This window comes from Acomys minous (genome assembly GCF_964271855.1).
Source record: "Acomys minous genome assembly, chromosome: 4".
Taxonomy (NCBI): Eukaryota; Metazoa; Chordata; class Mammalia; order Rodentia; family Muridae; genus Acomys; species Acomys minous.
The window spans coordinates 13,468,499-13,485,698 of NC_140486.1; the positions used below are offsets into that span (position 1 = coordinate 13,468,499).

General features: G+C 42.0%; 1 protein-coding gene across 3 annotated transcripts in view; it reads right to left on the minus strand.

Moving 5' to 3' along the window:
- Positions 1–17,200, minus strand: part of DYM (dymeclin) — a 272,781-nt gene that overhangs the window by 132,468 nt on the left and 123,113 nt on the right. For 2 of the 3 annotated variants that reach the window (XM_084781006.1, XM_084781007.1), the window contains exon 14: positions 7,612–7,776. The exons of the other annotated variant lie outside the window; for it this stretch is intronic. In XM_084781006.1, the coding sequence (XP_084637132.1) occupies positions 7,612–7,776 (165 nt within the window). The remainder of the gene's footprint in view (positions 1–7,611; positions 7,777–17,200) is intronic. 3 annotated transcript variants of the gene reach the window in all.

A 17,200-nucleotide genomic window follows, 5' to 3' on the forward strand; every position in this document is an offset into this window, starting at 1 on the left:
TGCACGGGTATGTGTACACACACACACACACACACACACACACGAGTTAGTTTGATTTTTGCTTGTTGTTGTTTGTTTTGTTTTTTGAGACAGGGTTTCTCTGTGTAGCTTTGGCTATCCTGGACTCACTTTGTAGACCAGACTAGTCTCCCAACTCACAATGATCCACTGGTTTCTGCCTCCCAAGTGCTGGGATTAAAGGTGTGTGCCACCACACCTGACTTACAGAAGTTTTTAATACATACACTGATATATTTTGTTGCTAACTGTACTGGCTAGTTTTATGTCAACTTGATACAAGCTAAAGTCATCAGATAGGAGGGAGCCTCAATTGAGACAATGCCTCCATGAGGTGCAGCTGTGAGAGTTTTCCTAATTAGTGACTGATGGGGAGGGCCCAGCCCATTGTGGGTGGTGCCATCCCTGGGCTGGTGGTCCTGGGTTCCATAAGAAAGCAGGCTGAGTAAGCCATGGGGAGGAAGCCAGTAAGCAGCACCCTCCATGGCCTCTACCTCAGTTCCTGCCTCCAGGTTCCTGCCTGTTTGAGTTCCTGTCCTGACTTCCTTCTGTGATGAATAGTGATATGGAAGAGGAAAGCCAAATAAATCTCTTCAAGTTGTTTTTGTCATAGTGTTTTGTTGCAGCAAGAGAAACCCTAATGAGACACTTTTCTATACAACTGAAATTTCACTTTGCCGTGATGTTATAATCATTTTCCACCATAATTTATGCCAAAGCAAAATGATTTTTTTGTGGGGGATAGGGAGAGAGGTATAAAACTTGTTAGGGAGAGCCTGTTTGCTATGTTTAAATTTAAGGTAATTCTACTACTCTGTTCTTTGCTTACTAGAGCTACAAAGTACATGTCTTTTAGGAGGCATCTTTCAAAGTGTGTTGACATCACTGCCATGGAAATAGCTTACCAGATATTTAATAAGTGGAAAATTTATAAAATCTTTTACTGGAAAAAAATCTGCAACTTACCTATACCAGAAGAACTAAAAACTCTTTGTCATGCAGCTTTTATTTATCTTTTAAAATCTCTTCTCCCTCCCTGTTTGTGCCCGTGTGTGTGTGTGTGTGTGTGTGTGTGTGTGTGTGTGTGTGTGTGTGTCTGAACTCTAACTATATTATCCCTCCATCTACCCTGAGTGGCACCCTGGAGATGTCACAGTGGTGTAATAGGGCAGCTGCCTTTCCATAACTAGACAACACAATCTCTGAGGAAGTGATGATTAGGAAACTAACCAAGTCTACAAATGTTAATTTAGGTAACCTAAAAGTGTTCATTCTCAGCAAATATAAAACAACTACTGAGCAGCTATCACACTAGGTGCTTGGGATCAGTGACCAAAGCACACACATGGGTCTGGGTAAGCAAAACAGTGGTAGAGCACTTGCCTGGCATGTGTAAGACCCCCAGTTCAGCAGCCATCACCTAAGGGACACACACAGACACAGACACAGACACACCTCTTGCCCTTGAAAAACAGTCTATTGAGACTGGGGCTGAAGCTTGGTCAATAGAGCACTTGCTAGCATTGGAAAAGCCTGGATTCAGTCTCTACCCATGAACACACCAGGCCTAGCACTTGAAGTGACTCAGAAGTTCAAGCCCATCCTTGCCTACACAGTGAGGTTATGTGAGGTCAGCCTGGAATACACAAGACACTATCTCAAACAACATAACACAACAGTCTACTGGGAGTAGGGGTGAGGGGAATAGAGGAGAGAACACCTTAAGAGCAAATCTTAAGCAATTCTAATAGTAGAACAAAAGCCTTAAAAAGAAAATGGTCAAGAGGGTTGGAACACAAGCTAGGAATATGCTTTCAGAGAAGCCAGGAGAAGAGGGTGGGACATGGCTGCATCTAGCAATGGTACCCAGTACAGATGGGGCTCAGCGTCTCAGGGTCTGCACTCTGCGTTCAGCGCACCAGTCACTCTTGAGAAGAAAGACAACTCAAGCAGACTACATCACTATGTTAAGAGGATTCCTAAACTTAATGGCGTAATTGCATTTTCTTCCCAAGTTTTCTGATCTGGATTCACTTGCCCTATATTGATTTATACTACAGAGTACAAAGCAGTAAATCTCCAGGATGAACACCACATCTCAGAGCATGGAAGATGCCTGATGACAAGATCAAGTACTGGGTATGTAATTCAAAAGGAAACCATAATGGCTTAAGTGGGATAATACATTTCATTTCATGCCACAAAAGTGGCACAGAAATCAATAAAGCACACAGCCACAACAGAATTATTAAGACAGTATCAGATGCATGAAAAATTACTGCTATGGCTTCAAATATTTATACATTACAGATTTTGTGAGTGGTATACTATGACAAGACTGGTCTAGCAATTTTAAAAGGCTCTTTTGAGGAAATTCATTTTAGAAACTGTCTTAGATTCCGGATGAAGTTGCAGTCTTTTGAAAGGGGAGGGGAAAAGCACCAGATGTGCCTTTTCTTTCTTTCTTTTTTTTAAACCACAGTATAAAAAGACATTAAATGGGCAAACAAAATAAAACTAACCCCTTTTCAATTTGAGAGCAATAGCTGGGCGAGGTGGTGCACACGTGTAATCCCAGCACTTAGGAGGCAGAGGCAGGCGAATCTCTCTGGACTCTCCAAAGTGAGTCTAGGATAGCCAAGGCTACACTGAGAAACCCTGTCTCAAAAACAACAATAGCAAAACACTGAGAGCATTATACTTTAAATAATGTTGTGCTTACTTAGATACAATACTCTCATCCCTAGGCAGGGCATAAAGGCCTACAACCTGGAATTTTAAAAAACTGAGGCAGGAGAATTGACACCACATAGAGAGTTAGAGGAGAGACCCTGTTTCAAGAAAAACAAGAAAAATACTAAGCAATCTCATAGATAAATCTACTTTCAACAAAAGACCCCATTTCCTGTCCCCAGAATATATCATGTGCTCTCCTATGTGTGGCCTCTGAAGCTTGTGTTCTCAATGCCTGTCCTAATGAAGCTTTACTTCCTAATGAAGTCTTCTTACTCCCCAGGGCATTTCAGCTTACCACCAGAAGGTACCTCCTTTTACTTATCATGGCTTTCCACGTAAGAAACAGTACAAAGCAAAGGCTTCCCGTCCCCCCCTCCCCAATAATTCTGTCTTATCTTACTGTCTTTGGAATTAAGCTCTGATGCTACCTAGTCTGCCAAGGAAGCACATGCTATTCTCTCCCCGGTGCTGTGGCAGTCAGGGTGATTAGTAGCCCCAGAACTGTTTCTTCTGTCTACTCACAGCACATGGCCACTCTGCTAAAGGCTCAATTTCCAGCTGTGCACGCAGGCTGGCTACCTGTAATTAACTTCTGGTCAAATGGATGTGAGATTACCTTAAAAACAGCAGATTACACTCAACAGCATTTCCTTCCATGGTCTGTAACGTGGTGGGCAGATTTCACAGTGAGCTATGCCAGACTCCAAATGACACTGAGGCTCTGGGAGTGCAGAGCACAAGACAGGAGCAGTCTGTGTTTGAAGCAGGCTGCAGCTGCCACACCTGCTGAGGCCTTTCTGTGGCAAGTAAGCTGCTACAGTCTTGTCTAATCGACTGGGGGGAAGGGTCTATTTTCTAGCTGTACACAGTTTTTTAAAAATTACATCAGTTCCATGAAAAATCTATATATTTAGAGGTGATTTTTCCCTTGCCTTATGGACATAAGGTCCACAATTTTTGATAAATTCTAGAAGAGTTCTATGATCTCCAGAAGGCCATGGTCACTGCTCATGCCTCACACTAACTACCCAAGGACAGAACTCAATGCCAGTCATTTAACATGCCTAATGCAAACCTAATATTTAAAAGCCAATGTGACTGAAGAAATTATTTTTTAACATTCCTGCTTTCCCCCCTCAGATTCCCAGCACCAAAACAACTTAGTTGTAACTCAAAATAAATTGTCCTTACTAAAAAGTATCTCAGCCTACAAGACCTGTGACTTCTCACTGCCCCCACCTCAATTGAAACAGTATTAAACAATTAAATATTTGACATATATTTACATAAATATAAACTAAATATCCTAAAGCCAAAGCCAATTAAAATGAAAGGAAAAGGTCTTTTCTTCACAGATTTCTCATAAAATTTGCCATTCCACCAGGAAACTTTAGTAGAACTTAATTTATATAGCTATTGGCAATGAATTCAAATTCTCAGTTACTAAAAATTCTAAATCTGGTTTCAGCAGAAGTGAAATCCAAGGTTGGGAGCTTGAGAAGTGACCCCTAGGCTCCTGGACAGGGAGTGGACGGACTTCCAGGAGTGGGAGGCACCGAGCTTGGTGAGCTGTGCCCTCCCCTCCCCCTGAAAAGATGCTGTTGCCTCACATTAAGTAAGAACAAATATGAGGCCCCACAATTACAATCAGACAAATATATTTATGGAGGGGGATATATTTTCATGGAATGGATCTGAGAGTTTTATATAAATCAAATCATTCTTATTTTCAAAAATTGTACTTTCAGGAGAAATTGTGAGTGCATAAGTGAAGGCTAAAACAATACTGTAAAACTAAAATACTGAGTTCAATCGTGGACACCAAGTTCTATGATGAGTGCTAGCAAATACAGACTGCCCAGGAAGGTAGACAACAAAATCCCTCTCATACGAGTGCTTAAAGTATCCAAGGTATTTAAGTGGAGGAAAACTGAGCCATGTGGTGTCAGAACCCCAAAGGCCTCTGATAAGAAGAGGTGTCCACACCCCCTCTAGAACAGGCGGCCTTAGGGTCTTCAGGAGGAGCTTCCTTTCTATCAGGAGTCCCAGAAGTGGCTTCCGGGAGACTAACTTAACTCCCTCCTGAAGGCAGGCTTCCACTGCTCTCCAGGAAATGAATTATACAGGAAGCACTCTGCAGAACAGAAGCCATGCGGGGCTGTGCACGGCTGTGGCTGTTCTGCTCTGACTCTGGCTTGGCCTGTCCTTTTTATACTGTCATTCTGTTGAAAGAACACCTCTACTACTGGGGCTAAACTACACTGGAGCAGGTGTCACTGCAGATACAGCATGCCAATGACCTGTAAATTTGCCTGGCATAACAAGGTGACAGAACCTTCTCTTACACGGGCACCTCACTCTCAAGTCTGCACTAGTCTAGATTGCAGGGGCAGGGCTGAGGCTGAGAGCCAGTGGAGAGAAGAGAGGCCTGAAACCACAGGCCATGTCCCTAGCCATCACACTGTGCTACTCCTGGCAGGGCCTGGCAGGCACAGGGGCCTGGAGCAGCACATCTGGTGAACAGTCTTGGAATGAGACAAGAAGATGAAAACTCTGAGAGAACAGTCAAAACATGTTTCAGAACACTAGAAAGCTTTCTGGCCAAGTATTTCCTCAAGCACCAACTAGGCTGACCAGGCCTGACAGCTCATTACAGAGATATGATAAACCGGCCTCAGCCTTGGGGAAGTTCAAAATACCCTTTAGAGGCTCAACACCTAAACTTTACCTGAGGAGAATGGAATCAAAGTGTGTAAGGAACGGAAAGGGTCAGCAAGGTGAAGGTGCTGAGTGAGGGGAATGGAAAACAGACGCAGAATTCCATTCCAAATTAGACATGGAAGACAGAAGCAACTCCCAGAGCTCGGGCGGAGCGAGCAGGTTTTCCTCGCTGGCGGCTCTCCCTTCTCTGCCCCCTCACTTTGTTCTTTACTCACATCCTTCCTACATCATCTTTCTTGGGGTTTTCTCTCTTAACATTCTTTTGTCTTCTCAGTTGACCCTGTATTTCCTTCCTGTCTGTTCCAGACGGTTAGGAGGTATCACCCAACGGCAAGTACACGATGCCCTCTCTCACAAATGGCAGAGGGCAGACGCTGCTGCCAATGAGATTCCTGAATGAATGACTAAGAATGAATGAATGAATGAATGAATGAATGAGATCAAATATTCACTTCAGGGGGCTTACAGGGTGACAGGACAGATCCAGCACACACTAAGGAAAACTGAATATAGTACGATAGTGATTTTTATGTTCAGTTTGGCTAAGGGCTGGTGCCCTGTTTGTTTAAACCCTAGATGTTGCTGTGAGGGTTATTTGTAGATGTGCTAGACACTTAAGATCTGCTGGCTTCAAGAAAGTAGTTTATAGTCTATTAAGTCTCTGAAGGAAGGAGGAGCGCTGCTTCCAGACTACCAGAAACAGCTGCCTGTGGATCTGGAACTCAGGACTGCAACGTCAGTGCCTCCCTGGATTGCCAGCCTGTCAGCCTGGCTGCTACAATCAGAAGCATCATGCTCTTTTCTGTAATATCTCCACCCCACCCGCACCATCAGTTTTGTGAGAGCACTGCCAATTGATATACGAGTATGTAAGGGCAAGGTCAATCATTCTGACATCTTGGGGTTCAATGACCAACAGCAACTTTCCCCATTCTGCACAGTCAAACAAGCTGTCTTCAAACCCCCCAAGTATCATCACTCACCAGCTAGTGGCTTTTAGTTTGCTAAGTTCTTTTCCTCTGTTTGGAGACAGGGTCTCACTATGTAGCTGTCTGTGCTGAACTTGGGAGTCTATGAGCACAGCCTCCTGAGCACTGCAGTTAGCCTGGCTTGCTTGGCAAATCCTCATCTAGTACACATTGAAGAGCTGATTATTTTCTCTTGCTTTTACTTCCCCCAGCACAGTATCTGTATCATACTCTTCACCGTGAGTCCGTCAGACCTTTACTACAAAAGTCAGACAACCAGAAGCCACACGGTTTCCTGTCCTAATCAAGTGTTTTCACTTAGACGTCTATGTTTCTTCATGCGCACAGATCAACTGTAATTCAGATGTTTTCCATTTTCTATTTAAGGCTGTCCTGGAGCTTTTCCTTCTCCTTTAAAACACCTGGCAGGGAAGACACTGCCTTAGATCATCTTCTCCAGCTAACAGTATAGAGATGCAAGTCATCTCTGACTTACAGGAAATGTGTGTTAAAAAAGACAAGCAGTTACGTCACACTGCCCTCTGTTTTGGTGTATAATACACAGTAAGCAGCAGGTGCTGGTTTTCACTGTTATGTGAGATATTCAGCTTGTCTCTTTATACTTATACCATCATTATGTTTAATCTACACTTGCCCAAAACTCAGTGCAACTTGACTTTTTTATTTCTCTAGTAAATGAGTAATAAACATAAAGTCTGAATGAATCAATCCTACCATCCTACAGAGTCAAGACTGACAACTGAACACGCCCATAAGAACAGGGTGGAGCCCTGCAGTGAGCTCTCAGGTGTGCCTGTCCACCAAGAAAGAGAACTCCTTTACAAGTCAAAGTGCCCGTAAGCAGAGCCCAGCTCAGATGCAGACCAGACAGAGCACCATAGCAACCGCCAGTTAAAGGGGACCGGAACACAGACCGAACACAAGTGTTTGTGCTGTGAAAGCCTCCTCCTCTCCCAGGAACATAAACTTCTTAAGAAGACATGTATAAGAAACAAATGCAAGCCATTATAGGATTGATTACTTGGTAGTATTTAAAATATAAAATTTCGCCTATATCAATTAATTGATATGTGTCCCATTAAAGCATGCAAGTTTCAGGGGCACACAACATGCAGCATGCAGTAAATGGACAGCAGAGGTTAATAACCTGGAAGCATAGGATCTGAGAATGTGAGAGCAAGTTAAAGACAAGAGTTCCTCTCCATTGTCACTGAGGGCCGAGAAGCAATGCTGAAGTGTGGAACAGTGAGAGCGGGGGAAATACAATTTGTCCGACACATAAACATATCTCTGCAAGTGGCGGCAGGTATAACTGAAAGACAAAGGCAAAAGGAGAGAAACAGAAGAGAGGCGTTTTTCTTTGAAAAATAAATCATCCTTTATATCCTCAAAACTTTCCGTGTTTCTTCACTAGATGGTCTGGGGGTGGGTAGGTGGGTAGGTCTGTCAGTAAAAGAACATAAACAAACAAGCAAACAAATGATTAGAGTAAAAATGGGCCAAGGGCTGAGCAAACACCTCACCAAGGCTATATACAAGTGGCAAAAGAGCATACAGATGGTGCTCTACACTGTAAGGCATTGCAAAAGTTGAAGTCAAACAATGAGACATCACTACAGACTTACTAGAGTAACTGACAGCCAACTGTGTCACCACATGCTGCTGAGGACACAGAGCAACAGGAACTCTCACTCTGGCTGAAGGGACTCCAAAATGGCACAACCGATTCAGAAGACAACTGGGTAGCTTCTTACAACACTATCCGTCATGTTCCTTGATACTGCATCAAGCATTGAAAACTTATGCACAAGGAAAATTGTACACATTCATGTTTGTGGTACCTTTGTTCATACTTGCAAAATCTTGAAAGCAAGTAAGGTATTTTTGCACAGGCAACACAAGCTGGGGTACATCCACACAATGGGATATCTGGTGCTAGATAGAAATGGGCTATTGTGAGAAGTTACAGGAGAACTCACGTGCATATTATTAAGAAAAAGCTAATTTGTGAGTATACACTATGGTTTCAGGGAGATGGCCTGGGAAGGGTAGAACCAGGGAGGCTGTGAAGATCACGGCTGCAAGGGGTTGTTGTAGGAAAGGCAATGCTGAAAAGGCAAAGCAGTGGGAATGTTTTGGACTATGAAAGTGTTTTGTCTCACACAATCATCATGAACACTCTCCATTATACATCTGCCCAAATCCAAATAGCCTTAACCCTAATGTAAATACACACGCTTCGGTGTATGTCAGCAAAGGCTCATGAGTGTTTCAAATGCTCCACTCTGGAACAGTGTGCAGACAGCAGGGAAGACTGAAGAGGACAGGAGGTGTATGGGAATCCTCTACGTTTTCTGTTCAATTTTACTATGAACTGAAAATTGCTCTTTAAAAAAAATATTATTCATTTAGTTATGATGTATACAGTGCTCTGCCTGCAGGCCAGAAGAGGGCATCAGATCACATTATAGATGGTTGTGAGCCACCATGTAGTTGCTGGGAATTAAGCTCACAACCTCTGGAAGAGCAGACAGTGCTCTTAACTGCTAAGCCATCTCTCCAGCCCCTAAAAATGATCTTAAAAAAAAAAAAAAAGTAAAGAGAAAAGTCTCAAAATATAAATGTGTCATTAGTGAGTCACATGAAATCTGCCTTGGTAGAGTAAGGTGACGGAAGGTATTTCCTCTTCAGTGACACAAATGCAATCCTGAGAGTCACAACAGGACACTGGAGGAGGAACCAGGAATCGCAGACCTCTGGCTGGGGTGGCCGTGGGCAGTTTAGAACAGTGGTTCCATAGACAATACAGATTCCCCCCCCCAAAAAAAAACTAGAAACAAAACAAACCCTTTAAAGTTCTATAGTTTTTTGAGGTGTGTTACAAAAAGTAAAATAACAGGAATAATAAAAACTATTACTTTCATCAGAACAATTTCACTGATGGCACATTGTAGGCCACTAAAACATAAAAGTTTAGGGTCTGGAGAGATGGCTCAGTGGTTAAGAACACTGTTTGCTCTTCCAGAGGATCCTGGTTCAATTCCCAGCACCCACATGGCAGTTCACAACTGTCTGTTGCTCCAGTTTCAAGGGAGCTGATGCCCTCCTTCTAGAGTCGGCAGGCACTGCCTGTACATACTACACAGACACGCATGCAAGGCAGAACAACTGATATGACAAGGTAAACAAAATAATGAACACATCAAGTAGGTTTCTGAGAACTGCATTTTAAAGAACTACACCTAAATGTATACAAAGTTACCAAGTGGGTAACAGGTTTCTTTAAAGTATGTTGAGCTCCAAATCAAACTAATAAATCGGAAGGTTTGGGAACAACAAATTTAAATAGATGGACAATTCAGCTATCCATTAACCATTAGCCCACCATCAACTGGGTAGCCAATGCTGTGTATCAAGTACTATGTGCCAGCCTTCTACATGTAGAATGTGCTGTACAGCAGCCTTCCACATGTGTACTTGTGTTGTATACCAGCCTTCTACATGTGTGACTGTGCTGGCTGTGAAGGGAGGGTGGGGACAAACTATAGCCCCTACTCCTATATTGTCAGAGGAAAAGACATGTTAGGTAACAACAAAACTCTATCCAAACTGAGTCATAAGATGCTAATAAGTCCAAGATAAGATGATCCAGAAGCTGCCTGAAGTAGTACGGGATCTTATGAAGAACTCCAAGACTCAACACTAAAGAATAAAAACACAAGAAAATATAAAAGTTTGGTTTTTAAAAATATAATTTCTATCATTTTAAGTAAGTGATGACAGCTAACATTATCACCAAGATTGGAACAAGCAAACATCATATGTCTCCTGAAGAGAACACAGCACAGGCAAAACCTAACCCTGAGGGATCACATAGATCCACATGGATGGGCCTTCTATTTGTTTTAAAGGTTCAGTATCCTTTAACTTTTGAGAGCCGTAAAAGACAAACACTCAGGGGCTGTTTCTGATAAAGAATACAATAGAGGCCTGCTAACTCTAGCAGTGACTCTGATGTTTGATCCCATTTATTTATTAATTATGTATGTGTATGAGTGCTTTGCCTGGGTGTATGTATGTGCACACATGTATGTGCCTGGGGATCCTGCAGGTCAGAAGAGCCTATTAGGTCCCCTGGAACTGGAGCTACAGATGGTTGTGAACTACCAGTGGGTGCTGGAATCAACCCAGGTCCTCTGAGAGAAGAGCAAATGCTCTGAACCACTGAGCCATTCTTTTTTTTTTTTTTTTTTTTTTTTTTGGTTTGAAGAAAGAATCAGTGGGCAAATGAAAAAATTTAAATACTAGAATATACATACATGACATTATATAATTTTAAAATTAGTAATTTCTTTCCTGCCTTCCTTTTGTTTTTTGAGACAGAATCTCTCTACATGCAGCCATGGCTGGCGCAGGACTAACCACGTAGACCTGGCTGCCCCGACACTCCCAGAGATCTAGCTCCTCTATCTCCGTCTACCAAGTACTGGGATTAAAGTGGGGGGGGGCACCATGTGTGGCAGTGTTAAATTTCTTATCTTGAGAATGTTGTTGCTTTAAAGAAATATATGCCCAAATCCTCAGTGGTAAAGACATTCCATGTTCGTAAACACCACTGGGACAAGCAGGGTGGATACAGCATGCACAAGGCCTGCACAGGCTCAACCCAGACAAAATCCCAGCATGAGAAACAGGAAGTGGGTACAAAGTCCCACTCCTCACCAAGAAGCACCTAATAACTGAGGAGAAACAAAAAATCAATTGTCTCCAGTGTAGTGTCACTGAGTATATCAACTGTACTCCGGAGCAGGCCCCATGCCCAGGCCAATACAAAATGGATTCCATAATTTTTGGATGGGCTTTTTGCTTCATGAAACATCTCAAAATGAGAGATAAACACAATGATGAAAAATAATGGTTAAATTTTAATATGTGTAGAATGGGTAAAATGTGAATAGAAATTATTTGTTCAATTTTTGCAATGTTTCATAAGTCCAATTTCAAGATAAAAAGTTTTAAAAAGATAAATGAACACCAAAATATAAAAAATGGACATATCCCTCACAAACCGGGTGCAGAGTATTCCAGATTATGGGGTTCACATCTAGAGCCATGACACGTCATTCTGACTCCTATATAACTATTGGAAACCAGAAAAGCTATGGCATGGGAAATAAGCAAATGTGATCTAGAATCATCCCATAAAAAACAGGTACAGTTGCTTAACACTACACTTTCCTAAAACAGAAATCTCCTGGTGCCTCCTTACATGCAAATGTCCCACATTATGCAACGTACAGTACTGACACATCACTTGCTATCACTGCCCTTCTAAAATGTTCTGTCCTAGAACAACATTCAAATATGCAAAGCATGCCTAAAACAAAACACACATGCAAAAAAGTAACATTTAAAGAGAATTCCACAGTGAAGTCTCCTAGCAATGTATTTTACTATACACTGACAATAAAATTGTAACAAGTTTTCACAGCATATTTTTTTACTAAGTTATTTTCTTCCTTATTCAGATGTTTAAAGAACATTCAAAGAAAAATGACATTACTAAGGCAGGTTAAACTTAGAATGCTTGGAAATATTCTGTCTCCTTGTCCTTTCAGCTTCCTCCCTTTCCTTTTCTTCTCCTCTTCTTCCATTCTCGTGTTTTCTCCCCCTCCCCCTCCCTTCCTTGAGAAGGCTTAATACTTAATACTAATGTGTTTAAAATATTTTAACAAAGACATTATGAGAAAAGAAAATTACATGCCAATATTTTTGATGAACAGATGCAAATCTCCCCAATAAAATACTAACAGTGGAATTTAAGAGTATGCTAAAGTGATAATCATCATGGTAAAGATCTGTGGAATGGGGCTGGAGAGAGGGCTCAGTAGCACTGGCTGCTCTTCCAGAGGACTGGGGTTCAATTTCCAGTAACCACATGGCAGCTCACAAATGTCTGTTACTCCAGTTCCAGAGGATCTGATCCCCTCACACAGACATACATGCAGGCCAAACAACGAATGTACATAAAAATAAAAAATAAATACATTATTTTTTAATGTAAGGATAGCTTGACATATGTGAATCAATAAAAATGCTATATTACATCAAAGAATTGAAGGACGAGTGCATACTGTTGCCTTATTACATGAAAAATATGTAAGAAATATTCTTTTAAGATAAAACAAACAAAAATACCCTCATCAAATTAGATATAGAGGAAATGGAATGTTCCTCAACACAATAAAGGGATCCCACTGCTAACAAAATACTCAGAGGAAAATCGGAAGTCTAGCAAAAGTAAGGTCACCCAACGTTAGCATTTCTATTCAACAGAGTATTAAGAAGTCCTTGCCAAAACAATTAGGTAAGACACAAAAGGAAATAACAGATACGCTACAGCTTCTAACATCTGCACATGGTGTGTGTGGTTTCTCTTCATATAATACAATCCTATCACTGTTTACTACCATGTCCACAAAAAGAAAACAATCCATGGAAGACTATTTCTAGACTTAAAACATACATGTGCCCAAGCCGTCCCATGTAAAATCAATGTAAGAAGAAGGGAAGAAACTATCAAAGAATAGGGTTCTGCCAAATTGCCACAAAGAGCCTTCCAGAAGGCAAAGATGGAATAGGAAATCAGGAATACTCACTCAGCAAGTAACTAAAATGTGTATACTACACATACAAATCTAAGAATTCATAAAGATGACACAAACATGAGAGGTCCCAAATAAAAATATATTGGAAGTCGAGTATGGTGGCACACGCCTTTAATCCCAGCACTTGGGAGGCAGAAGCAGGTGGATCTCTGTGAGTTCAAGGCCAGCCTAGTCTACAAGAGTTCAGGACAGCGAGGGCTACTCGGAGAAACTCTGTCTTGAAAACAAACAAACAAACAAAAAAGTATGGTTATTTATATATAGGCTATATATGTAAAAAATAAATTAATATCTATTTCTGAAAATATTGAATATTAAAAGAAACAATTAAGCACCTACCCTACCTATTCAACTAATCAGTGCTGCTAGGGAAAATTTCTTCTTTACGAAATTTTACCTTGGAAATTAAGTGCACAGTATTATAACTAAGGAACTCACTTGACCGCCTGAAAACAATAGTCCAGTCAAAGATCACTAAAGTAGATGAGGCCATTACAAGAAAGAATGATGGTGAAATTTAAAATGAAGGGTTGCACTATTATCACGTGTAGCCATTGATAAATCTCATCATGTCCAAGGTATCTGGCATGTACTTACTGGGAGTATTTGTTATCTTATTTGCAAAAAACTGAGCTTGAATATCTGTCTTCTGGAGTTAATTTTCAGGTCGAGGCAAGATTAGCGAGAAGGAACATGAATGACGTAGGAAGCAAGAACACAAACTTAGACTGTGGGATCCACAAGATAACCAATCTGTTAACTAGTTAAGAGACTTGAGTTAAAGAGAGCAAAAAAGAGGCTCGGGCACAGCTGAGATGACAAAGTGCTTGTTCTGCAGGCATGGGGACTTCATCTCATGCTGGCATGTGCTTGTAATCTCAAGCTAACAGGGTACAGATAGGAGGGCCTATGGGGGTCAACGGGCCAGCATAGCTTAGTCAATGACACCCTGTGAGTCCCAGGGAGAAACCTTCTCAAGAGAGGAGGAAAAGAAGAAAGAAAGAAAGAAAGAAAGAAAGAAAGAAAGAAAGAAAGGAAGGAAGGAAGGAAGGAAGGAAGGAAGAAAGGAAGGAAGGAAACAAGCAAGAGAAAAAAAGGGGCACTGTACTAGATTATAAAGCAATAGCTTCCTTTTTTAAAGAACCGGATGGTAAACATCATAAATATTCAACACAGAAATAACAAAATGTCCTGTAAGTACCATATGAGACGCCTGCTCTAGACTAGCCAAAATTAAGACTTTTTAGATAATCACGTTTAAAGTGATTATGAATTTGCACTAAGGAACTGTTGCTAATATTCTTAGGACAAATGAATTAAATAATCAAATTGTATTTGTCGGTTCAAGTGATACAAACAAGAGATGTCATCTGACCAGATGGATAATATAAGATTTTCCTGTAAAAGTAAAGATTTAGCCAAAATTTAAAGGACACATACACCTGGTAGGGAAGGAATCCAAGAGAGGAACAACACAGAGAACACAGTGGAAGGGAACATGGCAGGAGCTAACCTTGAGGGAAAAGGGAGGCAGGTAGGATCTCAGCACGGAGGAAAGCCTGTTTTTGGCCAGGAAAATCAGAGGCAACCCAAATGCCTCAGGCTGAGGGGTTCTGGGCTGAGCTCTGCTTCTCAAGTAAGCAGTCTGCTTGTGGACTGAAGAGAGAGAGTTGACGGAGACCCAGGAAAGTCCACTGGGGAAGACGTGAGGCTGAAACAACAGATGACAGAGAATAGGTGGATTTGAGACAAACTTACAGACAAGACTTGCTAATGAACTGGACATGGTTGGCAAGAGAAAAGAACTAAGTCCAGGTTTCTGGGTTACATGAATGGTACTGTCATTTACTGAGACAGGAATGAGAAAAGATGGTCAAGAAAAACTAGAAAAGAGGAAGGTTTTCATTTTGAATCTGAAGTGAATCTGAAAGCACTCAAGACATTGTCAAGCGTCTGACTGACCACACTCCACCATAGAGCCCTGAAGAACTGGCTGCCCTAGAGAGCTTTGAACCTGAGTCATTGTTCTGAAGGTGGGATTGGTTGTGGTCACCTCGGAAAGGGGGGGGGTAGAGGGTAGAGAAAAGACAGGATGGGGGGTGTGCTGGCTAGTTTTATGTCACCTTGACACAAGCTATAGTCATCTGAGAGAGGAGAGAACCTCAAGTGAGAAAATGTCTCCGTAAGATCTGGCTATAGGCAGGCTGTAGTGCATTTTCTTAATTGGTGAGTAAGGGGAGAGTGCCCAGCCCATTGTGGGTGGTGCCATCCCTGGGCTGGTGGTCCTGGGTTCCATAAGAAAGCAGGCTGAGCAAGCCATGGGGAGGAAGCCAGTAAGCAGCACCCTCCATGGCCTCTGCATCAGCTCCTGCCTCCAGGTTCCTGCCTGTTTGAGTTCCTGTCCTGACTTCCTTCAGTGATGGACTAAGGTGGTTTTTGGTTATGAATTTGTTTTAGGTTATGGTGTTTCATCACAGTACTGCTAACCAACTATAACTAGGATGGGGCTGCTCTGCTTTTCTTACCTCCCCCTCAAGTGTGTGTGCTGAAATCCTAACTGCCACAGAAACAGTGTTAAGAGGCTGTGTCTTTGGAGAGTAACTGGAATTAGATGAAGTCATCCAAGGACAGCTAATAAACAAGACTGAAGTCCTTGTAAGAGTCTCTTGAATTGGCTTCTTTGCATGTAAGGGCACAGAGAAAAAACACCATATAAAAAGCAGGAAGTGGTTCCCACTAGCAATAAATCTACTCTTCCCTTGATCTTGGACTTCCCAGAATCCAAAAGCATGAGAAGCAAATTCTGTTGTTTATAAAGTATCCAATCAATGGCATTTTGTTATAGCAACACAAACTAAAGCAGGGTGATGAGAAAACTAACATTTACTATCACCATAAGATGACTTCAAATGTAATTTTTAGGGGCTGGAGGGATGGCTTCTGTTTAGAACACACTGGTGTTCTTCCAAAGGTCAGGGGTGTAATTCCCTGTAACCACCTGTACCTCCAGCTCTAGCCAGGCCTGGCTTCCACGGGCACCACGCACAGATATAGTACGTATACTGATATATATGTAGCCAAAACACTCATACACATAAAAAATAAAATAAAATAAAATAAAATAAAAAGTCTATTTTAAAATTTATTTATTGCAGTACTGAGGATCAAAACCTGTCATAAGCACTACCACTAAATTATATCCCAATCACCTTAAACCTAGAGGGAGGAAGATAGATCCCTACAGAACTCTGAGTGGCCAAAGACTGTAGAGAAGATGAGGAAATAAAAACAATGTTTTAAAACAAAAAGGGTCTGGAGAGACGGATACCTAAACCCATCTGAGCACGCCCACACCAAAACACATAATCGCAAATTTAAAAATACAATCCTGAAATGAACCCCCGAGTCTGTCTTAAGTTAGGCACAGCTTCTCCAGGAGTGCCACAGTTTGGATAGGGGTCTCGTTTGCCTTCCTGAGGTCTCGTGTGCTGAAGGCTCGTTCCCAGCGCGGGGAACCTGGGAGGAGGTATGTAGTTCATTTCAGTGCTACTCGTTCCTCGAAGAGATCAGAAATGTTTCCATAAGAGCCAGAGTGAGCGGGGCCCTGGCAAGTGAGCTATCTAACTTCCTGTCTGAAGCAGCAATGCCTCACTCTTGCTCTCGCTCGCACCTAGCCACAAGAAACTTACCAAACAGCCCAAACACACAGCTTTACACTATTTAACACAGTTTAAAAACTCTCATATCCAAGCAAATAAGAACCAGAAAATCTGGGACAAATGTCAACAGATCACACACAGTGGTAGAGGTGCACCTTGAATCATGTACCTCCTTGCAGCACAGGCCATTTTTCTTGGAGCTGAGCTGCTGCTAGCATGCACTGTGCTGAGACTGTCCGCATGCACCGTGCTGAGACTGTCCGCATGCACCGTGCTGACACTGTCCATATGAAGGACTGGCCCAAGAACAGGGAAATGTACTGATGTACCCACGCAGTGCCAGTCAAGAAATGAGGTGACCTGACACCCCACTGCCATCCCTACCAAGTAAGAGTGTCTCAGAATGAAG